General features: G+C 52.6%; 1 protein-coding gene across 4 annotated transcripts in view; it reads left to right on the top strand.

Moving 5' to 3' along the window:
* Positions 1-1,022: 1,022 nt before the first annotated feature.
* SLC44A2 (solute carrier family 44 member 2 (CTL2 blood group)) overlaps positions 1,023-26,599 on the top strand; it is a 29,544-nt gene continuing 3,967 nt past the window's right edge. For 2 of the 4 annotated variants that reach the window (XM_082731408.1, XM_082731407.1), the window contains exons 1-17: positions 1,023-1,173; positions 16,213-16,261; positions 18,801-18,874; positions 18,992-19,076; positions 19,603-19,687; positions 19,881-19,991; positions 20,069-20,129; positions 20,237-20,360; positions 20,483-20,566; positions 20,682-20,794; positions 23,978-24,109; positions 24,204-24,303; positions 24,390-24,482; positions 24,673-24,757; positions 25,345-25,607; positions 25,692-25,786; positions 26,431-26,534. In XM_082731408.1, coding sequence (XP_082587534.1) covers positions 1,143-1,173; positions 16,213-16,261; positions 18,801-18,874; positions 18,992-19,076; positions 19,603-19,687; positions 19,881-19,991; positions 20,069-20,129; positions 20,237-20,360; positions 20,483-20,566; positions 20,682-20,794; positions 23,978-24,109; positions 24,204-24,303; positions 24,390-24,482; positions 24,673-24,757; positions 25,345-25,607; positions 25,692-25,786; positions 26,431-26,534 — 1,689 coding nt within the window. In that variant the 5' untranslated portion in view covers positions 1,023-1,142. Of the gene's footprint in view, positions 1,174-15,562; positions 15,714-16,212; positions 16,262-18,800; positions 18,875-18,991; positions 19,077-19,602; positions 19,688-19,880; positions 19,992-20,068; positions 20,130-20,236; positions 20,361-20,482; positions 20,567-20,681; positions 20,795-23,977; positions 24,110-24,203; positions 24,304-24,389; positions 24,483-24,672; positions 24,758-25,344; positions 25,608-25,691; positions 25,787-26,430; positions 26,535-26,599 lie in introns of those variants that run through there. The other 2 variants (XM_082731409.1, XM_082731410.1) reach the window with 2 other exon arrangements.

Raw genomic sequence — 26,599 nt, 5'->3', positions numbered from 1 at the left:
TGGATCATGACCCCAGGGGAAGGGAGATGCTCCCAAAGTTGTGATAAAGTTGCTGTGAACATTTGTATACAAGATTTTGGTTCTCTTCTTCTTCTTCTCCTCCTCCTTCTTCTTTTTAAAAGATTTTTTTTTATTTGACATACAGAGAGGGGGCACAACCAGGGGGAGCTGCCTCCAGGTAGAGGGAGAAGTAGGCTCTGAACAAGGAGCTTGATTCAGGACTTGATCTCAGAACCCTGGGATCATGTCCTAAGCCGAAGGCAAATGCTTAACTCACTTTGTCACCCAGGCATCCCTAAGAGATCTTTTTCCAAGTAGTTTGTTTCATTTTACATTCTCACCAACAGTCCAGGATCGTCCCATTTACTACAGATCCTCTCCTAATACTTGGTACCATTTAGTTTTAGCTCTTCTGGTGGTTATGGTGGTATATCATTGTTAATTTGCATTTCCTCCATGGCCTCATTCTTTTTATTCGCCGCATGGTATTCCCTCCAGCTCATGGTGATCCTTGCCCTCCTTTGTTGGTGGACATCTAAGCCTCCCCCCCATTTATCACAGTAACTTTCAAAGCCACAGGTATTAACCTTTGATAGATAGGCCTCAGGCACAGACACGTATGAAGGCTTCTCCAGAGTCAAAGGCAGAGATGAATCGCGCAAGGCAAACACGGCTGGATTTAATCTTTTCTGCCAGATAACATTTTGACCCACAGCATGTGCTCACCCCACTGGTTGTTACCGGGCTCTCAAATTCTTGCCAAACTGATGAATGAAAAATGGCATTTTCTGATCCGTGCACTGGCACACAATGAGCGCTCAATATCTATATAATGAGTCAGTGGTGGGTAGATGAGTGAACGGGTGACAACTGCTCCTGGCCCACCGAACGCCCGCCCCGGGAGAGTCTCCCTTGAGCCCAGATGGGAAACAAAGGTTGGGGCCCCACCCTCTCCCGGCCCCGGCCCCGCCCCATGCCCCGCCCCGGGCTGCTCCGGGCTCCCATTGGAGGCTGCGTGCGGGGCCGGTCAAGCGGGCGGGGCGGGGCCGGGCCCGGGGCGGGGCGCTGCAGCCCGCGGAGCCTCCCGCCCGCGCGGGCTGGGGTCGCTCAGGCTCGGACTCCCCTCCCCGCCCGACGCGGCCATGGAGGACGAGCGGAAGGACGGAGCCTACGGTAGGAGCTGCCTCGGGCCCGGGGTCGCCTCTGCTGAGTTGGGGGGCCTTGGGGGAGGGGTACCTCCGGGATTATAAACACCTGCGCTGCAGCTGGGGGCCCTCTCCTGCTTCCCGGCCCAGCATTTCGCTCTGCGCCGAGCCCACGCCCCCCTGCTCCGCCGGGTCACCCCGCGTCCGCTCTCCCGGGAGCCCCCGCACCCCCTTCGGCTGATGGGCCGGGACGCACGGCGCATGCTCCGCCCGGGGAGGTCCCGTTATCTGGCGGCTCAGATGCCAGGCGGGGGAGGGGAGGCTTGGAGACCGGGGCTCGGAAAAGGCATAGGGCCCCGACTTCCCCAAATCCCCCTCTTCTGTTTGCCTTGGTCCACTTCTTTCTCCTGCTCGCATCTCCCGAGAAGTAGCCGTCCCGGGCTTCTGGCGAGATGGGGAAACTGAGGCACGCCTGGGCAGACCCAATGCTGCGGGGGTAGAAGCCAGTCGGTTCTTGCAAGCGGCCTGGAAGGACGGAAAGAAGGGCGCCCTCACCGAGGGGGCGGTAAAGAGGCAGGAAACCATTGAGAAACTTTCCGGGCCGCGTGCAAGGGACTGGGGGTGTCTGCTACCGTTTCGCGAGGTCCCTGCAACGCGGACTCCCCTCCCGCGAACCTCGGCCTTCGGCTCCCGGCCCAGGAGTTGGGGCCAAGATGAGACTCCTCCCTACCCACGCCCTACAGTGCCTTCCTTCCCCGGGTTCCCACGGAGGGGAGTGCCATCCTCAGTTTCTCCTTTCTCTTCTCCATTTTGGGTCCCAGGGCTGAGCTGGGCACAGGTCCCACGTAGCACTCCCCTGGGGCAAAGGGGCGCCGCTGCCCCTCCTTGTGTGACAAGAACTTCCTGGAAACTGTGAGACAGAAAGCTTTGGGGAGGGGGCAGGAAACTGCTCAAAAATAATCAAGAAAAACAAAACTGACAAGAGATGGGCCTCGTCCTGGCTGCTGCCATCAGGGACAGTGGCCTCAGCAGGGCAGAGAGAGAGAGACGGGTGGGGGAGACTGGGACCCTCCCTGCCCAGCCCAGCCTAGAGGGAAACACAGGGACCTGGCCATCACCCAGCCACTTCCCTCCCTGCCTGAAGCTGCTGGCCCAACCTCCAGGGGCCTCTTGCTCTTGGTTTTGGTTCAAGCCTCAGACCCTGCGGTCGGGGGTGCTGGGCATCCCTTGGGTGTGGCTGGCTGTCTCTGGTCTGGGAATCTCAACTCAGAGCCCTGGCCAGGGCCTGCCTTCCTGTGGGCAGCAGCTGAGGGATCTTGGGTCTCTATAAGGCAGGGCTGGGGGGCCAGGGATGGCAGAGTGGACAGGGATGTAATTCACCAAGCCTTGAATTTGGCCAAAGGGAGCCAGCCAGCCATGGATGGACCTGAGCAAAACCTCCTAGGCCCGGCCAGACCCACACTCTAGACAGGGGACCTCTGTGCCCAACAGAGGTTGTGTTGGATGCCAGAAGCCCGTTCCATCAACAAGCATTTACCGAGTGTGGTACAGGCAGGGTCTAGACAGTGAACAAAGCAGAAAAACCCTCGAATAAACACATGATTTTAGGTTGTTGTAAGTGTTGTAGAGTAGAAAACAGGACAGTATGTGTGTGGGAGAATCCTCTGGGATTATTTTAGGTGACCAAGGGCTGGTGTTGGAGCCAAGGGCCGCTGGAAGATTTGGGAGAAGTGTGTTCTAGGCAGAAGGAACAGCAAACAAACCACATAATTGTTTTGCTCTAGGGCACAAGGATGCCTGAGGTGGAGACTTCAGTTGGTCTTAAAGCCAGGCCATCATCTGAGCTTCTAGAGGAGCCACCTGGCTTGACTCCTTGAAGTGGGGGGCGGGGAGGGGCAGGTCTCACTTGTTTTGTAAATTGTCCGTTCTTATCAACCAAAACCGTGGGGCCCCCAGGCTGCCACAAGAAGTCCCTGCCTGAAAATGAAGAGCTTTCCTTTGGGAATAATGTTGCAAGAGTTGCTGAGAAATCCCAGTGCTCACATATCCCTTGTATCCCAATGCCTTCCGCTCCATCGTGTTACCGTGAATTCAGGGGTGGTGACACCCAGGTTCAAATCCTACTTCTGACATTTACGATTGTGTGGCCATGGGTGTGTTGGAGACCTCTCGGATGCATTGGATCCTCGTCTGCAGGGCTGGGCAGACCACACTCACTGGTGGGCAGCATTTTCCGCAGTGGCTGGTGGGATCTACCTGCTCAGGAGGCCTCTGGGGACATGGATTTTCCTTGAGTTGATGGAAAAGCAGCCCTCTCTAAAAATAGACTTGGCTGGCCTGGGCAGGGCAGGAAGCTCCCTCCTCAGCAGACACCGTATCTAGAGAAATGGCTCCTGGCCCTGATGGATGGCAGCAATGGCTACTGCCATCCTTCCCACCCACTCTGGGCATGATCATGGAAAAAGATTCTAGAACCCAAAACAACAGACTCTCTCTGGGGGTTTGGGGGTGGGTGGGTGGGAGGTGAGACCAAAGTAACAGGACTTGTTTATTTATTTTTTATTTTTTTAAAGATTTTATTTATTTATTTGACAGACAGAGATCACAAGTAGGCAGAGAGACAGGCAGAGAGAGAGGAGGAAGCAGGCCCCTCGCTAAGCATAGATCCCGATGCAGGGCTCGACCCTGAGATCATGACCTGAGCCGAAGGCAGAGGCTTAACCCACTGAGCCACCCAGGTGCCCCAACAGTGCTTGTTTAAAAAGCAGATTCCCTGGCCCCATTTTCTAGAGAATCCAACTTAGGCTGTGGGAATCTGGCATCTGATTAAAAAAAAAAAAAAATGTTGGGAGGGGATATTTACTTATTCATTGAAAGTTGGGTTTTTGTTGTTATTTTTGTTTTATGGGTGTTCCCCGCTCCAAAAGTTGGATACTTCAAAAGGATTCACATGCTTCAAAATACAAAGGATACAAAGACCGCGTAGCTTTATCATAAAAAGTCTCCCTCCTGCTTCCTCTCCCAGCCTGACACACCCTTCTTCTTGGCACACATTACTGTTCCAGCATCTTGTGCTTTCTTCCAAATGGAGTCTAGGCATGCAAGACTAGTCTTAACTTCACGTGCAATTACATACATATTCTTTATCTAATGGCTGGGTTTTGGGTTTTTTTTTTTTTCCTTTTACAAAAATATCAGCAAATCTCTAGTGTGTTAATTCCACGAGGCAGGATTGTGTGTCTGTGTGTCTGAAGGTATGTCCGCAGTGCCTGGGACCTAGTAGGTACTCAACAGATGCTTACACATGAAAAGATGTTTGTTTTACATGTTGCTTTCTTTGTTGATTTTTTTTTTTCATTTTTTGTTGCTTTCTTTGTTTAATATGTCTTGGAGACATGTCTCATGTCAGTGCCTGGAAAGCTTCTTTGGTGTTTTCTGACAGTTGCATAAAAATAGTGCATTTGTGGATGAACTGTCTTTTTTTTTTTTTTTTTTAAGATTTTATTTATTTACTGGACACAGAGAGAGATCACAAGGAGGCAGAGAGACAGGCAGAGAGAGAGGGGGAAGCAGGCTCCCCACTGGCAGAGAGCCCGATGCGGGGCTCGATCCCAGGACCCTGAGATCATGACTTGAGCCGGAGGCAGAGGCTTAACCCCTTGAGTCCATGGATAAACCATCTTATATTGAACCGGTCTTATAGTTAACCAGTCAAGGGGAATATTTTCAGCTTTTTATTGAAGCAGACAATTCATACGTAAAAGGAAACCGATCCTAACTGTATGAGGCTCCAGAAGTTTTCACAAGGTGAACACATCCATGAAATCAGCACCCACATCAGGGGGAACAAAAATATTACGAGCACCCCAAAAGCCCCTCATGCCCAGGGAGGGGACAATCAGTATTATTATTTGAGTTTTAATTTTTTTGTGGTAAGAAACATCACATAAAATGTAGCAGCTTAGGGTGCCTGGGTGGCTTTAGTTAAGCAATTGCCTTTGGCTCAGGTCAGGATCCCAGAGTATCAGGCAGCTCCATGGGGAGTCTGCTTCTCCCTCTGACCTCCCCTCTCAGGCTCGCTCTCTCTCTCTCTCTCAAATAAATAAATAAAATCTTTTAGAAAATGTAGCATCTTAATCATTTTTTTTAAAAGATTATTTATTTATTTATTTGACAGATCACAAGTAGGCAGAGAGGCAGGCAGAGAAAGGAGGAAGCAGGCTCCCTGCTGAGCAGAGAGCCTGATGCGGGGTTCCATCCCAAGACCCTGGGATCATGACCTGAGCTGAAGGCAGAGGCTTTAACCCAATGAGCCACCCAGACGCCCCAACATCTTAATCATTTTTGAAGTTGTACATTTCAATACTGTTAAATATAGGGGCGCCTGGGTGGCTCAGTCGGTTCAGTGATTTCAGCTTCAGTCATGATCTCAGGGTCACCTGAGTTCAAGCCCTGTGTTGGGCTCCATGCTGGGTGGAGCCTACTTAAAAAAAAAAAAAAGTGTTAACTTTATTTGCATTGTTGTGCTGAGGCCTGTTTTTGTAAAGCCAATAGACTAAGAATGGCTCCATTGTTTATAAATTGTTGTTAAAAAAAATTAAAAGGAATATGTGACCAAGATGATATATGAACCACAAAGCTTAAAATCTTAAATATGTGGCCTTTACCAGAAGAAAATCTGCAGAGCTTAAGTAAGGACCTTCCCATTACCCCCAGAAAGTTCTCTTATGCTCCTCCCCAGTCAATCTCCAGAAGGAGACTTGTTTTTATTAATTTAAAAAAAATTTTTTTAAGATTTTATTTAGGGGCGCCTGGGTGGCTCAGTGGGTTAAGCCTCTGTCTTCGGCTCAGGTCATGATCTCGGGCCTGGGATCGAGCCCCGCATCAGGCTCTCTGCTCAGCAGGGAGTCTGCTTCCTCCTCTCTCTCTGCCTGCCTCTCTGCCTACTTGTGATCTCTGTCAAATAAATAAATAAAATCTTTAAAAAAAAATAAAGATTTTATTTATTTGACAGAGAGAGACAGCGCAAGTGAAAAAAAAAGTGTTAAAAAAGCGCAAGTGAGCACAAGCAGAGGGAGAGAGAGAAGCAGACACCCTGCTGAGGAGGGAGACCAACCCGGGGACTATCCCAGGACCCTGAGATCATGACCTGAGCCAAGGCAGACAGGCGCCCCAGGAGACTTGTTTTTACATAAGATTTTAATCTTGGGATGCCTGGGTGGCTCAGTGGGTTAAGCAGCTGCCTTCGGCTCAGGTCCTGAACCCGGTGTCCTGGGATCGAGTCCCGCATCGGGCTCCTTGCTCAGCAGGGAGCCTGCTTCTCCCTCTGTCTCTGCCTGCCATTCTGTCTGCCTGTGCTCGCTCTCTCTCCCTCTCTCTCTCTGACAAATAAATAAAATCTTAAAAAAAAAAAAAAGATTTTAATCTCTTATGTAACAAAATTAATATATTCTCTCTATGGGGGCACCCGGGTGGCTCAGTGGCTTAAAACCTCTGCTTTTGGCTCAGGTCATGATCCCAGGGTCCTGGGATCGAGCCCCACATGGGGCTCTGTGCTCCATGGAGAGCCTGCTTCCTCCTCTCTCTCCCTGCCTGCCTCTCTGCCTACTTGTGATCTCTGTCTGTCAAATAAATAAATAAAATAAAAACAAGCCCTCAAGCACCCGGAATATTTTAGCCTTCCAAGTAAAAGAGCCCTCTCGGCCAGCTGTCCTCATCCCAGAGGGGACGCAACCACGAAGCCCCTTGCAGGAGCTTAGCCTGTTAATTTCTGTGTATTTTTAAAAGTTCCTCAGGCTGCTTTAATGACAAATGGTACTGTTCCCAGAGTGGGATACTATGTTGCCTTGTAAAAAAGTTGAAGTAGGTCTAAGCAACCTCTCTGATGGGAAACAAGGAGGGATTATGTTAGCATGTGGAAGAACAAAGTTAGGAACAGTGTGTGTAACAGAACGGGGTGTGTGTTGGGAGAACGGTAAAGAGCTACAAATTTGCTTATGCATGTGTACTTAGACTCTGTCTGGAAGGAGGAAAGGGAAACCAGGGAGAGGAAGTTGGGCTCTGGGCCAAGGGCGAGAGGGAGAGTGATGTTCCTTAGTCTTTAGGTTTGTTCTGGTTGAAGTTTTTTACCCCATAAGCATAGGATTTACTTAACAGAAGCGAGTTTGTTCATAACCCCCTTCAAACGGTTACGAACATGTGCGGGCATCGTGAGCCAGGTTGTGTTCTAGAGCCTGGAGACAGAGCAGGTGTTGCGGTCGTGGAGCTGGCGTTCTGGAGAGGGAAGCAGACAAGGTATTAGCATTAAGATACAGGAGGGATGGTCTTAGAATGGCAGAAAAGGGCTCAGGAGAAACATAATGCAGGAAAGAGGGGTAGGAGTCATCTGTAGGGCCTGGAGGCAGAGTTGAAAATTTTAAGACCACCGGAAGGTGACCAGAAGCAGGAGGGAGGGAGCTGTGTAGAATGTTTCAGGCAGAGGGCATGGCCTGTGGACGTGGGCTTCTGTACTGAGAGCGATGGGAGCCATTGAGAGTTCTGCGCAGAGGAGGGAGCTGGCCTGACTCAGGTGCTCACAGGTGCCCTCTGGCCTCTATAAGGTGCAGTGGCAGAAGTCAGGAGACCAGGACCAAGTTGATCACACTTATCCCGGTACATGGATCATTAGGTACCAAGGTGCTAAGCAAACAAGCGTCTACAGAAAAGCTTACCACGGAGTTCTGACTCTCAGCCAGGTTCTAGAACCCAGCATCGCCTCTACTCCTATGTCTTCTTCCTTGCCCTGTACCACCTGTACCCTTTGTGTCCCTGAACCTTTCATCTACCGAGTCTCAGTTTTTCCATCCATAAAATGGGGTTAACAACAGTATTGGCTCCCTCTTGAGGCCGCCTCCAGAGTTCAGTGAACCGTTGCAGATAACACTTAGCCAAGAGCTTGGTCCCTGGTAAATGTCCAGGGTGTGGGGGTACACCACGGAGCATAGAGTTCAAGGGCATGGTTGTCAGGAGCAGAGTTCAAATCCCAGCTCCTCCTGGCTGTGTGACTTGGGGCAAGTCATGAAGCATCCCTGTGCCTTGGTTTCTGTATTGGGCCCTCTACGCTCAGAGCCTTGTGAGGATGACAGGAGCTTCTAGAAATAAATGTCTGCTTTGGTGCCCAATGCAGGCCCAGCACATAGTAGGGGCTCTGTCTTTTACTCTTAGCGTTGTGACCAGGAATGTCACTCTTGGCTTTCCTACCGGGACGCTATCCCTAGACTCTTATCAAAGGGACTCATGTGGGTGGCTGGGATCCCGTTCCCCAGGCACAGATTTCTGGGAAGTCAGGGGTGAGCCGGCCCGGCTGCGTGGGTGAGGCCCTGGGCTGCTGTAGGCCATGGAGACTTGGCCGGAATCTGGAGGCTGTGGGGGCTGGGTGGTACTTGACGCCCTGGCCCTGGCATTACGACCGAGCAGCCTGGATCGGTTTCCTTATCTTCTACAGCCACTGAACCGGCTGGGACGGCCTTTGTGCCCAGCGAGGCCAGGACCCAAGGGCTGCCTTCCCCACCCAGCCTAGCGTATTGGCCCAGCTTTCCCGCACCTTCTCCCCTCACTGTTCCATCTTCAGTTCTGCCTCCCTCCGTATCTGCTGAGGAAAAGGCCTGGGTTGGATCCAGAAGGGCCTTGGTTCAATTCACACAGCTCCCTCACTGGCTATGTGGTCTGAGCCTGTGGCCTCATTTTGCCCTCTCTGTCAAATGGGACCACGCCCTTTGTTAGTGTTCGTTGAGCCTCAGACCTGTGCTAAGTGCTTTTTGAGCAGTGAATTCTGACAACACCCACGAAGCAAAATGTCAGTATTAATTCCACTCTCCAGATGGGAAGATGGCAGCCTGGAGAGGGAAAGCGCGTGTGCATCCCCCTAGCCCTCCTGGGGGCAATGAGAACCACTCCTGGTGGTTACAGAGAGAGCATGCGGGGGCACCCGGGTGGCTCAGTGGGTTCAGCATCTGACTTCAGCTCAGGTCATGGTCTCAGGGTCCTGGGATCGAGCCCCAATCTGGGCTCCCCGCTCATCAGGGAGTCTGCTTGTCCTTCTCCCTCTGCTGTCTGTCCCTGCTTGGTGCTATCTCTGTCTCTCTTTCAAATAAATAAAATCTTAAAACACACACACACACACACACACAAAACAAAGAAAGCATGTGAAATCCACTGGCGCAGAATCGGGCTCAACACTCCGGTTCAGGGCCTCGAGACCAGGGGGGGGCAAACTGTTTCTGCCAAGGGCCAGAGAGTAAACATTTTCAGCTCTGCAGGCCACGTACGATCTGTCCCTACTACCCAGCTCTACTGCTGAAGCCTGAAAACAACCACAAACAACATGAGAAGGAACCAGCATGGCCGGGTACCAAGAAAAATTAACTTACAGCTGCCGACATTTGAATTCCATATAATTTGCACATAACAAAATAGCCTTCCTCTTTTGATGGTTTTCATCCCTTCAAAAATGTAAAGACCATTCTTAGTTCTGGGTCATCTGGAGACAGACCGTGGGTGGATTCCTGCCCACCACCGTCCCATGACAGTTTGTCAACCCCTGGTTATGCTGTGATGGGCGGAGTAATAGTCCCCGCACCCCAAAGATGTCCATGATCCAACTTCTGGAGCCTGTGACTATGTCACCTTACAGGACAAAAGGGAATTTGCAGATGAGATTAAATGTAGGATCTTTTTTTTTTTTTTTAATTTATTTATTTGACAGAGAGAGATCACAAGTAGGCAGAGAGGCAGGCCGAGAGAGGAGGGAGCAGGCTTCCCATTGAGCAGAGAGCCCGATGCGGGGCTCGATCCCAGGACCCTGGGATCATGACCTGAGCTGAACGAAGGCAGTCGTCCAACCAACTGAGCCACGCAGGGGTCCCTGTGGTTTCTTTCTTTTTTTTTTTTTTTTTAAAGATTTTATTTATTTATTTGAGAGAGAGACAGTGAGAGAGAGCATGAGCGAGGAGAAGGTCAGAGAGCGAAGCAGACTCCCCATGGAGCTGGGAGCCTGATGTGGGACTCGATCCCGGGACTCCGGGATCATGACCTGAGCCGAAGGCAGTCGTCCAACCAACTGAGCCACCCAGGCGTCCCACCTGTGGTTTCTTTTTTTAAAAAATATTTTTTAAAGAGGGGCACCTGGGTGGCTCAGTGGGTTAAGCCTCTGCCTTCGGCTCAGGTCATGATCCCAGGGTCCTGGGATTGAGCCCCACGTCGGGCTCTCTGCTCTGCAGGGAGCCTGCTTCCTCCTCTCTCTCTGCTTGCCTCTCTGCCTACTTGTGATCTCTGTCAGATAAAAAAAAAAAAAAAAATCTTAAAAAAAAAAAATTTATTTGACAGAGAGAGAGATCACAAGTAGGCAGAGAGGCAGGCAGAGAGTGGGGGGAAGCAGGCTCCCCGCCCAGCAGAAAGCCTGATACGGGACTCGATCCCAGGACCCTGAGATCATGACCTGAACCAAAGGCAGAGGCTTAACCTACCCAGCCACCCAGGTGCCCCTGGGTGATCATTTGTTACAGCAGCCCTGGGCATCTCATCCAAAGCTAAACCACAAGCTGGGTGGGTAGCCCTACTCTGTGGCTTACCACGGGTACACAATTCGCTGGGGGTCCCCCATGTCTGCATCCCTCCAATGGAGGTAAGGACAGGATTCATCTAGAAAAGTTGCTGTGACATTTTGGAAAAGTGCCCGGCACATGGTAAGGGACGGTGAAACCGAGGAATCAGGGCATCTCTCCTGTTACTAGTTTGCAGTGTTGTTGCCAAGACTCAGCAAGTTCTCATCCTGCAGGTTTGGATCAGACTCAATGATCAGAATCCAGGAGTATTCAGCCTGCCCCCCTCCTGCCCCCCATCCTTGCTAACATTAATGAGAGCTCCTGGAACCCATCAGATGGCTTTAACCACTGTTCCCTCTGGTATTTCTTGAGAGATGCCAATACCAACGCCAAGCCTGTGGCAGGTGTTCCCCTGTATCTTTAGTTCCATCTCACAGAGAGACAACTCAGTTTCAAGCAGCAAGATCATGGCCCCACTGTCCCATCCACAGCCACCAACTTCTCTCAGAGCTGAAACCTCTCTCTGTGTCTTGCCCTCCCCAGCCTGGCCAGGTCATGCTCCTGCTCAAAGACTCTCAGTGACTCCCACTCACCCATCAAACCTAGAGTAGGGACCCTCTACTTGTTGCTAGGTAGCTGGGCAAGCCACTTCCCCTTGCTGAGCCTTGGTTTCCTCCACTGTAAAATGGGTTGATGGTAGGAGGCCCAGTATAATGAGGACAGAGCTAGAGTCTGATAGGCACTTCTCAGCCAGCACCAGCCACTTTTTTTTTTCTTTACGATTTTATTGATCCGAGAGTGAGAGAGAGACCAGAGACCGTGAGAGAGAGCTCGAGCATGAGTGAGGGGAGGAGCAGAGGGAGAGGGAGAAGCAGACTCCCAGCTGAACACAGAGCCCGACAGGGGGCTCGATCCTGGGACCCTGGGATCATGACCTGAGCAGAAGGCAGACGCTCAACCAGCTGAGAGCCCCCCAGGCGCCCCAGCTGTTTATGGTTTCTTCCCCTCTGCCAGTCTGGCTGCCTTTCAAGAGATACAGGAAGCCTCCTGTACTCCCTTATCTCTTCTCCACCCTTACCGGTCTCCCCTATCGGACGGTGGAAATACGTTCCTGTGTTTTCCCTTCATACTCGTAATAGTTCCGAGTTTTTATCTATTTTGCGTGATTAATGCATGTGGAATTTATTTGGTATGTGTTGGGGGTGAGGTTAACTTTTTTCCTTCCTATTGCAACCAAGGCTTATGACGAATTGATTTATCCTTTCCCTGCCCACTGAAAATTCCACATTTATCATGTACTAAATACTTTATATATAAAATTCACAGATTAGTTTCTTAAATGCATGCACCTGGAAACCTCTAAGCAGTGTTTTTACTCTCAGCCTTAGCTAGCTTTCTTTCTTTTTTTTTTTTTTTTTAAAGATTTTATTTATTTATTTATTTGACAGGCAGAGATCACAAGGAGGCAGAGAGAGAGAGAGAGAGGGAAGCAGGCTCTCTGCTTGGCCGGAAGCCTGCTTCCCCCTCTCTCTCTGCCTGCCTTCCTGCCTACTTGTGATCTCTCTCTGTCAAATAAATAAATAAAATTTTTTTTAAAAAACTATTTATTTATGTGAAGGAGGGCATGTGCATACACACTCACGCTGGGACACAGGCTAGGGAGGGAGGGGGAGCAGAGGGAGAGAGAATCCCAAGCAGATTCCAAGCTGTGCAGAGTCCCGCAGGACTCTGAGATCATGGCCTGAGCTGAAATCAAGTGTTGGACACTTAACCGACCGAGCCACCCAGGCGCCGCCAGTCTTAGCTGTCTATAAATGGTTTGTGTACTGTGGTTATTCACTCAACAAACACTGAGTACCAGGTGGAATTTTGGGCCCCGGGAACAGTTGTTAACAGAACAGACATAAATCCCTGTCCTTGTGCTGGGAATAGGCTAGGGGGCAGACAATAAATAAGCCATATGTAAATGGGGTGATGAAGTCGAGGGGAAAGGGATGCTGTTTTGGATAGGATGGTCAGAAAAAGCCTCTCTGAGGAGGGGATAATAGAACAGAGGCCTGAATTAACTGGAGCCACATGGACATCTCTGGGAAGAGTTTTCTAGGTAGAGGGAACAGCCTGTGTAAAGGTCCTGAGGTGAGACCTTACCTGGTGAGTTTGTGGTTTGGTTAATGAGGCCAGTGAAGGGGAGAGAGGCAGGGGACCCAGCAGAGCATATGGGGCCTTATGGGGCATGGTGAAGAGGGGGTGGAAGCCATGGAAGGTTCTGGGCAGAAGTGTTAACAGCCTTCTCTGGCTGCTATGGAGGGAACAGACAGTGAGGGGAGGGGGAGGGGGGGAGCCAAGAGAGCAGGGTGGATGGAGCTGCCTGCACTGGCCCCGGCAGGAAACCACAGCAGTGTGACAAGGGCTTGGGTTCTTGATAAATTCTGAAGGCAGAGCTGAGGGACCCCAGGTCTCTGGTGTGAGCACTTGGGAAGACGAAGCTGCCTTTTCTGAGCCGGGGCAGGGTGGGGACCACCAGGGGCTTGCCTGTGGCTATGGTGAATGTGAGACCTCCGGGAGACAGGCGTTACAGGGGTGGATCATCAGGGTGGAGCTGGTGGCTGGAGTCCTGAGTCAGCAAGAGTGTCCCCAAGGGACCTAATGTAGCTGGGAAGAGGCTGTAGCCTGTGCCTGGATTGTTTTATTTATTTATTTATTTATTTTTGTGGTCCACTACTTGGACTGGGTGGGTAGAACCAGCCTGCCTTGGGGTTGGCAGAGACCACAGGAACCACAGGGTTTCTTTGGGAGGCCTGGTCACCCAAGGGCATGGCTTGGCACCTTGAACCTCCCCTGTTTGCTAAAGACTGTGGGCCAGGGGTCAGGCGGGACTTCCATAGCTGGAGGCTCTTGGGGTGGGGGGGAGGCGCATCGCTCTAGGGACAAGCTGAGTTAGTGACCAGAGAGCCCCACCAGGGGATGCTTGACTTTGAGGTAGCGCAGTTACTGAGCACCAACTGTATATGACCACACTTTTGAACCTTGTTGGTGACTGTGCCATGGCACCAACGGTCATCGACCACACTACAAAGTATATCGCTGACCTCCAAAGCTGTTGGGGGTGCAGTGACAACCGCCCGTGATTGAGGGAGCATACAGCTTGGGGAGTGGATGGTTGGTGCGTAAGAATACAGTAAGGGGAGTATATTGGTGCGTAAGAATACAGTAAGGGGAGTATAGCCAGCTGTGTGCCCCTATGCTGACTGTATACCCTCACACTGGCTATACAAACAATTCTTTACCAACTGTATACCTTGCACCAGCTGTATACCCCCACCCCTGCTGTGTACCCCACACTGACTAAACACCCCCATGGCAACTGTCTACCTCTTTGTTGGCTGTATGCCGCCACACCAGCTGTGCCGCATACTGGCAGTCTCCTCGTATCTATACAACCCACAGCAGTTCAACATCCTGACCCTGATGAGGGTGTATCTGCGCCAACTATAAATTTCTGTGCCAGCTGTATACCTCCTGATATCCTGTGATGGGTCTGTGACCAGTCTTGGTTTGCTACTTTTGAGGGGGCTCAGGGTAGGCAGGACACCGGCTGAATTGTCCTCTGGCTTGGATAGGGGCAGAAGGAAATGTTGGAATCTAGGGCCGTTTGGTCAGGATGTCAGCTCTACAAGAACAGACCCACAAAATTGGGTCTCTCGTCTGCCACCATGCTTAGTGCCCAGCCCTGGGCCAGCACCCAGTATGTGCTCCATAAATACTTGCTCTACAAAACAGTGGCTTCAGGATTCCTAATCAGGCTATGTGAAGGGATGGGGAGCTCAGGTGTCTAGTCTTGGGGGCCGCAAAGTGCCAGGCGGGGAAGGGGCATCTGGGTGGCCAGTCTCATTTTGCCAGTCTTCAAAAGACTAGCAATGTAGGTGTTGTTTTTTTAAATATTTTTTTAATTTAATTTTTACATTTTTAAATAAACATATGTATTTTTATCCCCAGGGGTACAGGTCCGTGAATCGCCAGGGTTACACATTTCACAGCGCTCACCATAGCACATACCCTCCCCAATGTCCATATCCCCACCACCCTCTCCTGTCCCCCTCCCCCCAGCAACCCTCAGTCTGTTTTTTGAGATTGAGTCTTTTATGGTTTGTCGTGGTTTTTTTTTTTTTTTTTAATTCCTTTTTTAAGATTTTATTTATTCATGAGAGATGAGAGAGAGGCACAGGGAGCCTGATGTGGGACTTGATCCCAGGACTCCAGGATAATGACCGAGCTGAAGGCAGACCCCTTCACCAACTGAGCCACCCAGGCGGCCTGCGATGTGGGTGTTTATATGGATTCTCCCGATGTTTCATTTGGCATTTCATTTTCTTTTTTTTTTTTTTAAATGCAGACCGAAATAAAACGGGTCCACCGGCTTGAGAGTTTGCAGCGCCAATACTCTATATTTGGGAGTTTGGGTTCAGCCATCTGCCTGTTTTGCGGCGCCTATATCTAGAGTTACCTCCCCGCGTGCCTCAGTTTCCATACCTGGAGAATGGGGCAGCAAGAGGCGCCCTTCCTGGGTTGAGAGGGGGCGCAGGCGGCGCCGCCTGGTTGGGACGCAGGGGAGCGCCCGGGCTTCGGGGTGAGACCAGAGTTCCCCGGTGGGGGCTGGGCAGTTGGGAGGTGGGGGGGGGGGAGAGGGCTAAATCGGGTGGCCGGTGAGTGGCGGGAGCAGCTGCCGCCCCGCCCGGCCTCCCCCTGCCCTCCCCTCCATCGGCCTGTCCGTCCGGAGCCTGCCGCTCAGCTAGGGCCGGTCAGACCGGTTTGGGCCGCCCCGCCTGGCTCCGGGCTGGGAGGAGCCGCCGCCGGTCCGTCTGTCCCTCCCACGGGACACCCGCGCCTGCAGACCCAGCGCCGAGGGGGTCGGAGCAGTCGGGCGGCCGCGGTGGCCGGACGCCCGCGGGGATGGGGGGCGAGCGGCAGCATTACTACGGGAAGCACGGTAGGCAGCGCCCCGCTCCCGCACCCGGGCCGGCCTCTCGGAGGGGGCAGCGGGACGACCCGGCCGCGAGCCAGAGCGGGGAGCAGAATTGCCCGTCCCTGCGGGTCGCCCCTCGCCCTCTCCGGGAGCTGCCTCGCAGCGCTCCCTCCAGACCCCCTCCACGGAAGGGCCCCGGCTCCGGAGGTCCCCGCCCTGTACCCCTGCGGGAACCTTCTCCAGGTCCCACCTTGGACCCTCGCCTCCCTCCCCGGCTCTCAGTCCCCAGTCCTGCCCCCTCCCCAGTGTCAGCTGATAACTCGGGGCTGTTCTCCGACAGCCACGATGGCTCCCCCTGCCTTGGCCTGCCTGCCCTGGGGCCTGGAGGGGCGGTGAGGCGGGAAATGCCGCTGGGTCTCTGGATTTCACTCTTCCCCAGGGTGCGAGACACCCCTGGGAGCTTCTGGGAAGGGTGGTCTCACAGTCCCTTCTCGGTCACCCGCTCCGTCTTGCTGACTTTCAGGAACACCACAGAAGTATGACCCTACGTTCAAAGGACCCATTTACCACAGGTAAGGGCTCTGGGTTCCTGGGAGGGAGGGGTCTCTGCTAGCACTGCCTTCACCCCCGTTTCTTTTTTTTCTTTTTTTTTTTTTTTAATTTTTTAAAATTTTTTTTTTTAAAGATTTTATTTATTTATTTATTTGACAGAGAGAGATCACAAGTAGGCAGAGAGGCAGGCAGAGAGAGAGAGAGGAGGAAGCAGGCTCCCTGCTGAGCAGAGAGCCCGATGCGGGACTCGATCCCAGGACCCTGAGATCATGACCTGAGCCGAAGGTAGTGGCTTAACCCACTGAGCCACCCAGGCGCCCCACCCCCATTTCTTTACCCCCTAATCTCTCTCTTTCCTCTCCAGCAGACTGGTGATCAGTATTTGTGACTTGACAGTTAAAGAACTAATTTCTTTCATATGCAAAGTCTGTCTTTAATTTTTTTTTTAAGATTTTATTTATTTATTTGACAGAGAGAAATCACAAGTAGACAGACAGACAGGCAGGCAGAGAGAGAGAGAGGGAAGCAGGCTCCCTGCTGAGCAGAGAGCTCGATGCGGGACTCGATCCCAGGACCCTGAGATCATGACCCGAGCCGAAGGCAGTGGCTTAACCCACTGAGCCACTCAGGCGCCCCTGTCTTTAATTTTTTTTGAGATTTTTATTTATTTACTTATTTTAGATAGAGACTGTGAGAGAGCAGGAGGGGAGAGGGAGAAGCAGGCTCCCCACCAAGCAAGGACCCTGACTTGGAGACTGAGCCCAGGATCCTGAGATCATGACTTACAGCAAAGGCAGACACTTAACCCAACTGAGCTGCTCTCCAACCTCCAGGCGCCCCCAAAGAGTCTTGACAAATGAATTGTTAAACTCAGGCAAAAGACTGGAAGAGAGAATTTCTAGAACAAGAAATACTGTAGACAGTGAAGTTAATGGGGAAGTGCGCAAATTCACCAAACCTCAAGGAATGGGATTTGAAACAATGCGGAATAGAACGGCCCCATCACAGACCCGCAAAGGTTAAAAAAATTGGCATATATGCTGCTCTGAATCTAAGTGGCTCAGTATATTTTGGAGGGAATTTGGAAATACGAAAAATTTAAAGAACTCTTTGTTTGAGAGACAGCAGAGAGTACATGCTGATAAGCATGCACACAGGTGCATGTGAGTGGGGGGAGGGGCAGAGGGGGAGAGAGAGAGAGAGATTATCCCAAGCGGGGAGTCAGCCTGGGGCTCAATCCCATGACTATGACCTGAGCTGAAACCAAGAGTGTGATACTTAACTGACTGAGCCACTGAGGTGCCTCAAAATATGAATTTTTAAAAAAATACTTATTTATTTGGCAGAGAGAGAAATCACAAGTAGGCAGAGAGGCAGGCAGAGAGAGAGGGGGAAGCAGGATCCCTGCTGAGCGGAGAGCCCGATGCGGGGCCTGATCCCACGACCCTGAGATCATGACCTGAGCAGAAAGCTGAGGTTTAACTCAATGAGTCACCCAGGCGCCCTTCAAAATACAAATTTTTTTAAAAGATTTTATTTATTTATTTATTTGACAGAGCACAAGTAGGCAGAGCCGTAGACAGAGGCAGAGGGAGAAGCAGACTCCTGACTGAGCAGAGAGCCCGACTTGGGGCTCAGTCCCAGGACCCTGGGATCATGACTGGAGCGAAGTCTTCTTCTCTCTCTCCCTCTGCCTCTTCCCCAGCTTGTACTCTCTCTCTCAAATAGATAAATAAACTCTTACCAATAAATGAAAATAAAATAGTTTAAACTTTAAAAAACATTAATCCCTGTTGCTATTAAAGGTGGGGGGGGGGTGGGCATTCTCAATCAAAAGAGAACTGAACATTGTGGCCAGCTGCTTCAAGAACAGTGTAGCATTAGGGACGCCTGGGTGGCTCAGTTGGTTGGACGACTGCCTTCGGCTCAGGTCATGGTCCCGGAGTCCCGGGATCGAGTCCCACATCGGACTCCCAGCTCCACGGGGAGTCTGCTTCTCTCTCTGACCTTCTTGCTCATGTTCTCTCTCACTGTCTCTCTCTCAAATAAATAAATAAAATCTTTAAAAAAAAAAAAAAAAGAACAGTGTAGCATTAGGTATCAAAATGTAAGGAGCCCCTGGCTGGCTCGGTCTGTAGAGTTCGAGGGTTGTGAGTTCGAGCCTGGTGTTGGGCAGAGAGCTTGCTTTAAAAAATAAAGAAGTAGGGGCGCCTGGGTGGCTCAGTGGGTTAAGCCGCTGCCTTCGGCTCAGGTCATGATCTCAGAGTCCTGGGATCGAGTCCCGGATCGGGCTCTCTGCTCAGCGGAGAGCCTGCTTCCCTCTCTCTCTCTCTGCCTGCCTCTCCATCTACTTGTGATTTCTCTCTGTCAAATAAATAAATAAAATCTTTAAAAAAAAAAAAATAAAGAAGTAAAATGTACGGGTTCTTCGGTACAGCATAGCACTAAGGAACAGGCATCCAAATAATACATAGACGTGGGCATATGTGCCGGGCAGGATGGGGTCCATGACCCCGGGGCCCCAAGTCTGCCATCCTGATGCTGTTCTCCATTCCCTAGGGGCTGCACGGACATCATTTGCTGTGTGTTCCTTCTCCTGGCCATTGTGGGCTACGTGGCGGTAGGCATCATAGGTGAGTGGAACCGTGCACAGGATTGGGGTTCCAGGGTGGGAGGACAAGCCACAGCCTCTAGGGCAGACATGGTGCTGAGGAATGGCAGTGCCTCAGTGTCCCCGGATCCCTCCACAGCCTGGACCCATGGGGACCCTCGGAAGGTGATCTACCCCACTGACAGCCGAGGCGAGTTCTGCGGGCAGAAGGGCACAAAAAATGCGTGAGTCTGTCTCCTTGGGGGGAGGTGGGACTGGAGAGGTGTGGGCAGGATGGCTTCATGAGCACTGGGGAGAAGGTTCTAGGCTTCCCCCACCTCCATTGTTAGTCCAGTCAGCAAGTACTTAAAAAGCTCCTACCGTCCCCAGCTGCTGTTCTAGGCCTCGAGGACACTGCACTAAATGAGATATTAAGAGTCTTGTCCTCTGGGAGCTCATGATGTAGGGGAGGGAGAGAGAGGTGACCGTTCTGGATCTGACGTCAGGTGGGGTGAGCTAAGCCGGTGAGCTAAAAGCCAGTTCAGTCCAGGCTGTGCCACTCCCTGGCTGTATGAGCTAGAATGAGTGTCTCAACTTCTCTGGGCCTCATTTTCCTGGTCTCTGAGATGGGGATCATCACAGTCCCACTCTCGTGAGCCTGTTGGGATGGTTCCATGAGCCAGCCCGCAGAGCTTCGGGTTGCTTGCATTAGATATTACATGTAGGGAGGTTGAGAAATCCTGAGTTTTCATCTCCCTTCCCCAACCCCAGGAACAAACCCTTCCTGTTCTATTTCAACATTGTGAAGTGTGCCAGCCCCTTGGTCCTGCTGGAATTCCAGTGTCCCACCCCCCAGGTAATTTGGCGGCGCCCGCATCTTCTTTGCAGCCCCTGCTTTCCATCCCTGGGTCCTTTCTCCCCACTGGGACTTCTCTCTGGGAGAAGCAGCTTTCTTTTCCCCCGGTGAATGGGAAGCAGGGCCTCTGTCTGCGTGGGGATGGGGTGTCTGTCTTGATCCCACCCAACCCCTGCCTCCTGTCCCCCCCAAGATCTGCGTGGAGAAATGCCCCGACCGTTACCTCACCTACCTGAACGCTCACACATCCCAGGACTTTGAGTACTACAAGCAGTTCTGTGTGCCTGGCTTCCAGAGCAACAAGGTGTGAAGCGAGCCTAGGGAGGGGGCGAGGTGGAGGGTGCTGGCCTGGGGTGTGAACCCCTCTCCCTTTCTTGCTAGGGGGTGGCTGAGGTGCTTCGGGATGGCGACTGCCCCGCCGTGCTCATCCCCAGCAAACCCCGTGAGTCTGGGGTTCTGCAAACTTGGGGGGAGGAGGGGGTGGTCAGCAGGGATGGGGGGAGGTTTCCGGGGCTCAGCCTGACTGGTCCCATTCTTTGCTGCACGCAGTGGCCCGGCGATGCTTCCCAGCCATCCATGCCCACAAGGGGGTCCTCATGGTGGGCAACGAGACGACCTACGAAGACGGGCATGGCTCTCGAAAGAACGTCACAGAGCTGGTGGAGGGTGCCAAGTGAGGACCGTACCGCAGCCCACCACCTCGGGGTCCTGCTCTCCCGGGTGGGCCGGGGCGTCCCCTGGGGCTGGCCCAATCAGGGAGGGGCCCTGGCACGAGCCTTGTCTGCCTGTCCCCAGGAAGGCCAACGGGGTCCTCGAGGCGCGGCAGCTGGCCATGCGGATATTTGAAGATTACACGGTCTCCTGGTACTGGATAGTCATGTAAGTGGGGAGGGAAAGCACCACCCCCCTCCGGGTCTGTGGCATCTGGGGCCGGTGAGAGGATGCCGGCTGCTCATGCCCCCCCCCCCCCCCCGCCTCCCCATTGTCTCCCCAGCGGCCTGGTCATCGCCATGCTGATGAGTCTTCTGTTCATCGTCCTGCTGCGCTTCCTGGCCGGGATTATGGTCTGGGTGATGATCATCATGGTGATTCTGGTGCTGGGCTACGGTGCGTCTCCCCCTGCCTGCACCCTCCCCCCACAGCCCTGCGCTCTGCAAGATGCCTCTGCCCTCTGACCTGACCCTGGCCTTCGAGAAGCTTGTCCTAAGCCATCTTTCTTTTTTTTTTTTAAAGATTTTATTTATTTATTTGACAGACAGAGATCATAAGCAGGCAGAGAGGCAGGCAGAGAGAGAAGGAAGCAGGCTCCCTGCTAAGCAGAGAGCCTGATGCGGGGCTCGATCCCAGGACCCTGAGATCATGACCTGAGCCGAAGGCAGAGGCTTAACCCACTGAGCCACCCAGGTGCCCCCCTAAGCCATCTTTCATTTGGCATATTTGTGACGATGTTCATCTCAGCGTTGTTTGTGGGAGTAGGCACTTGGAAATAACTTCCGTGGGTATCAACAGGGTAGGAGTTAGATCATAGAGTCCAGGTGGGAGCCGGAGCTGCATTTTGTCTGCATCCACAAGCAGATCACTTAGCACAGTGGTTAAAGATGTGTGCCTGGCACCAGACTTGGGGGATGGGTGCTGGGGGGGGGGGGAGGTACTTTAAATGCTAACTCTGCCCAATCCTTCCTCTGTAACCTTGGGCAAATGACTCAACCTCCCCGTGCCTCAATTTCTTCCTCTATAAACTGGGGATAATGAGTATTTACTAGTTAGGCAGCTTAATGAGAAAAAGCATACAGGTGAGATGTGGAGGAAGGCCCTGTAGATCTCAGGTCTGTGGAACCCAGGGGCAGCGCACAAAACCCAGGGCTTCACGTTCTGATTGTTCAGATAAACGTTCCAGGGGAAGGATGTCTCCGAGGCAGCCCAACGTGAGGACACCGATACTAAAATATTCATGCTAATGGTGGGTTCTCACTGGGCGCTAGCATTTTAGGCAAATGGTTTTTGTTTGTTTTTTAAGATTTTCTTTTCTTTTGTAAGGTTTTATTTATTTGAGAGAGAGAGAGTGAGTGAGAGATAAAGAGAGAGCATGAGCTGGAGTGGGAGGTGCAGACGGAGGGAGAGGTAGAGGGAGATCCCAGGACCCCAGGGACCTGAGCTGAAGGCAGATGCTTAACAGACTGAACCACCCAGGCGCCCCTAAGATTTTATTTTTACTTTTATTTATTTATTTTTAAAGATATTTATTTGACAGTGATCATAAGTAGGCAGAGGTGCGGGACGGGAGGCAGGCTCCCTGCCAAGCAGAGAGCCCAATGCAGGGCTTGATCCCAGGACCTTGGGATCATGACTCGAGCCGAAGGCAGAGGCTTTAACCCGCTAAGCCACCCCGGTGCCCCAGATTTTATTTTGAAGTTCTTTCCACCCAGCGTGGGGCTTGAACTCACGACCCTCAGATCAGGAGTCACATACTCTACTAACTGAGCCAGCCAGGCGTCCCTGGTTGTTTTTGTCTTTACTTAATCTGCATTTTACAGATTCACTCTACAAAGAGCTAAAGGGAATATTGAAAATCCTTAATGCCACCGCACTGAATGTTAATACCCACATCCTCAGTCCCCACCAATGAACCGTAACTGGGTGGCAAGGAAGATCTCGGGCCCCAGGGCATCCTGGCCCCTAGCCACGCACTCATGTACGCCTGTGTGCTCAAGCCTGGATCGAGTGCCTGTGTCCCAGGCCGTTTTCTGGGTCCTGGGAGTGTGGGCAAGATGGACAAGAAATAATAAACCAGGGCTCCTGGGTGGCTCAGTTGGTCAAGCGACTACCTTCGGCTCAGGTTAGGATCCTGAAGTCCCAGGATCGAGTCACACATACGACTTCCTGCTCGGGAGGGGGTCTGCTTCTTCCTCTGACCTCTCCCCTCTCATGCTCTCTCTCTCTCAAATAAATAAAATAAAATAAATCTTAAAAAAAAAAAAATGATGACGCCTGGGTGGCTCACTGGGTTGGACTGCTGCCTTCGCCTCGGGTCATGATCCCAGGGTCCTGGGATCAAGTCCCGCCTCAGGCTCATTGCTCCGCAGGGAGCCTGCTTCTCTCTCTGCCTCTCTGCCTGCTTGTGTGCTCTCTCCTCCTCTCTGACAAATAAATAAGCAAGTAAGTAAGTAAGTAAAATCTTAAAAAAAAAGAAGAAGAAAGAAGTAATAAACCAGGGGGTGGCTGGCCAGCTCAGGGGAGTCTGCAACTCTTGATCTCAGGGTCATGAGTTGGAGCCCCACGTTGAGTGTACAGATTACCTAAAAGTAAAATCTTAAAATAAATTAATAACTAAACCAGAAAAAACCCTCTAGAAGATCCAAGCAGAGAGAAGGGGCTAAGAGGCTGAGTATGAAGGAGTGTGGTTTGAAATGGGAGAAGCTGTTTGAATAGGTCTCATTAGAAGGTGACCTTTGAGGGGTGTCTGGGTGGCTCAGTCCATTAAGCATGTCCCTGCAGCTCTGGTCATGATCCTGGGGTCCTGGGATCGAGCCCCATGTTCGGCTCCTTGTTCAGTGGGAAGCCTGCTTCTCTCTCTCCCTCTGCCTGCCGCTCCCACTGCTTGTGTGTGCTCTCTCTCTGACAAATAAATAGATGAAATTTTTATTTTTATTTTTATTTTTATTTTTATTTATTTTTTTTTAAGATTTTTATTTATTTATTTGACAGAGAGAAATCACAAGCAGGCAGAGAGGCAGGCAGAGAGAGAGGCAGAAGCAGGCTCCCTGCTGAGCAGAGAGCCCGATGCGGGACTCGATCCCAGGACCCTGAGATCATGACCTGAGCCGAAGGTAGCAGCTTAACCACTGAGCCACCCAGGCGCCCCTAGATGAAATTTTTAAAAAGAAGAAAAAAGAATGTGACATTTGAGTAGAGACAGGAGGGTGTGAGAAATCCAGTACTAAGCAGTGGGAACAGCAAGTACAAAGGCTCAGAGGCAGGGCGCCTGGGTGGTTCATTTACTTAAGCAACTGACTCTTGATTTTGGCTCAGGTCATGATCTTGGGGTCCTGGGATCGAGCCCCGAATGGGGCTCCATGCTCAGCAGGGAGCCTGCTTGGGATTCTCTCTCTCCTTCGCTCTCTCCCCCTCCCCCCGGCTTGCTCGCTCTCTCCTTCTTACAAATAACGAATCCTTGCATATGTTCAGAGGCAGTAGCAGCTTTGTTTCTTGCTTCTGCTAAATGGGGGTGCTCCTACCTGCTTTGCAGTGTGGGGTGAGCATCCAGTGGGCTAAGGTTGGTCCCTTGTGCAGGGATATTTCACTGCTACATGGAGTACATGAGACTGCGGGGCGAGGCCGGCTCTGACATCTCCCTGGTGGACCTTGGCTTCCAGACAGACCTCCGCGTGTATCTGCACTTGCGGCAGACATGGATGGCCTTCAGTGAGTCCCAGCCCCCCCAACCCTGCCCCGGAGAGGCCTGGGAGGGAGCGGGGACAGGCAGCTGGCAGACTCGGCCCCCCTCTGCCTCCCGCAGTGGTCATTCTGAGCATCCTTGAGGTCGTTATCATCTTGCTGCTCATCTTTCTGCGGAAAAGAATCCTCATCGCCATCGCGCTCATCAAGGAAGCCAGCAGGTGGGTGGCAGGGTTCCCCCCGGGGCTGGGCTCGCTGGTCCTGGGGCTGCTCAGGTCCTCATGCCTGTGTCTCATCTCCTCCCCAGGGCTGTGGGCTACGTGATGTGCTCCTTGCTGTACCCACTGGTCACCTTCCTCCTGCTGTGCCTTTGCATCGCCTACTGGGCTAGCACTGCTGTGTATCCATCCTGAGACCCGGATCCCTGACCCCGGGGGGTGGCTAAGAGCCCAACTGGGCTAGATGTAACCTGCAGCTCGGGGTGGTGGGGGGCAGGGCCAGAACCCAAACCTGGTGGGGGGAATGGATCCTTTCTGACAAGCCGCTGGGGTCCCTAACCCCAAACCTCAGGTTCCTTAATGAACCTCCAGCTTCCTGTCCACTTCCAATGAAGCTGTCTATAAGATCTTTGATGACGGCACCTGCCAGTTTGCCGGGAAAACCTGCAACCCTGAGGTGGGGGTCGCCTCTTTCCCCAGCAGCCCACAGACCATCTGCAACCTCTTATTCCCCACTTGGGGACCATTCAGCAAACATTTGGTGCCTGCTGTATGGCCGGTGCTAGATGTGGGAAGCAGGGAGGGGAAGAGATCCAACTTGGCAGCCCCCAGCCCACCCTGAATCCTGACCACCTGCCTTTCTCCCTTTGACTTCATTTCCTGCCCCGTACTCCTCCTTTAACCCCGTGATGGCCAGGTCTTGCCTCTAGAACCCCTTCCTTGCCTTTCACAAGCCCCTCTGCTGACCGCTGTGGTCTTCATACTGATCTCTGCCACTCTTGTCCTGTCCACGTGGGCACTGTCCTCACATGACCCCATCCTGATCTCCAGGATAGCTTATCGTGCCTCACTGACCCCTGTGGAATCAATGATCCTGTCTTGCTTTTAGAAGCTCCTATACTAGACCCCCATCCCTTGACTTAACCTGTGACTCCCACGACTCTTGTCACACCTCACGGTCTCTTGGACCCAGACCTGATTCCCAGAAGCCACTCTGAACCCCTGACCCCAGTGTTGTGACCCAGCCTTGCATCCTTCCCACAGACCTTCGCCTCCTCCAATGAGTCCCGCCTGTGCCCTGGTGCCCACTGCCAGTTTGCCTTCTACGGGGGTGAGTCGGGCTACCATCGGGCCCTGCTGGGCCTGCAGATCTTCAATGCCTTCATGTTCTTCTGGCTGGCCAACTTCGTGCTGGCCCTGGGCCAGGTCACGTTAGCTGGGGCCTTCGCCTCCTACTACTGGGCCCTGCACAAGCCCGACGACCTGCCTGCTTTCCCGCTCTTCTCTGCCTTCGGCCGGGCGCTCAGGTGGGATTCCAGCTGGGCTAGGGTTGGGGCGAGGTGGGGTGGGGGAGCCTTGGCGTGGCCACTGACCGCCCCCTTGGCCTTCAGGTACCACACAGGCTCCCTGGCCTTTGGTGCCCTCATTCTGGCCATCGTGCAGATTATCCGAGTGATGCTGGAATACTTGGATCAGCGCCTGAAAGGTGCGGCCCACCGGTGGCCTGCTTTGGCTGCTGGGGCGCAGGGCTGAGGGCAGGTGGGGGATTGGTTTCTGGGGGGCGGGTTAAGGCAGTGGGACTATGATGGGTTTCTGCTTGGGGTGAGAAGGGTGGAGTGGGGAGTTTGAACAGTTAGCTCCTAAGGTGGAGGAACGGCTGAGGGAGCCCATTGGGTGGAGTTCTTACTTCGGGGCGGGGCGAGGCCGAGAGGCCTGAGCCCCCATTGGTTCCTGAAGAGGCAAAGGTTTGTCTGTGCAGGGAAGGGCAGGGCTGAGGCGTGTTTCTTTTTGGCAGCGGTGGGGTTGGGATTGGTTATTCTTTGGGGCGGGGACAAGGAGGAGGCAAGGATTGGCTGCTGCTTGGGAGGCGGGGCCTAGACGGTAGTGTGGGTAGTGATTGGTTCGTCCCTGGAGGCTGGATTGAAAGGCTTCATGATAGGCCCCTTCCAGGGGTCTGGGCTGAGAGTCCTGGGAGGGTTTGGTTCCTGCTTGAGTGAGGGGCAGGACCCCGGGGGTTCTGGATCAAGTGTCCTCTCCCCGTCTTTTGAGTAGGCAGGGTGGAGCGGTGGGGTGACCCTACCGGGGGTCTCTCCTCTCTCCTCACTTCTGCCTCCTTCTCTTCTCTCTCAGCTGCCGAGAACAAGTTTGCCAAGTTCCTCATGACCTGTCTCAAGTGCTGCTTCTGGTGCCTGGAGAAGTTCATCCGATTCCTCAACAGGAACGCCTACATCATGGTGAGGAGACCTGAGACCCAGAACCAGCCCACCGCCAGCTCCCGCTGGGGATGGGGAACCCTTCT

The sequence above is a fragment of the Mustela nivalis genome (genome assembly GCF_964662115.1).
Source record: "Mustela nivalis genome assembly, chromosome: 1".
Classification (NCBI taxonomy): Eukaryota; Metazoa; Chordata; class Mammalia; order Carnivora; family Mustelidae; genus Mustela; species Mustela nivalis.
This window is presented reverse-complemented; position numbering and strand designations above follow the sequence as displayed.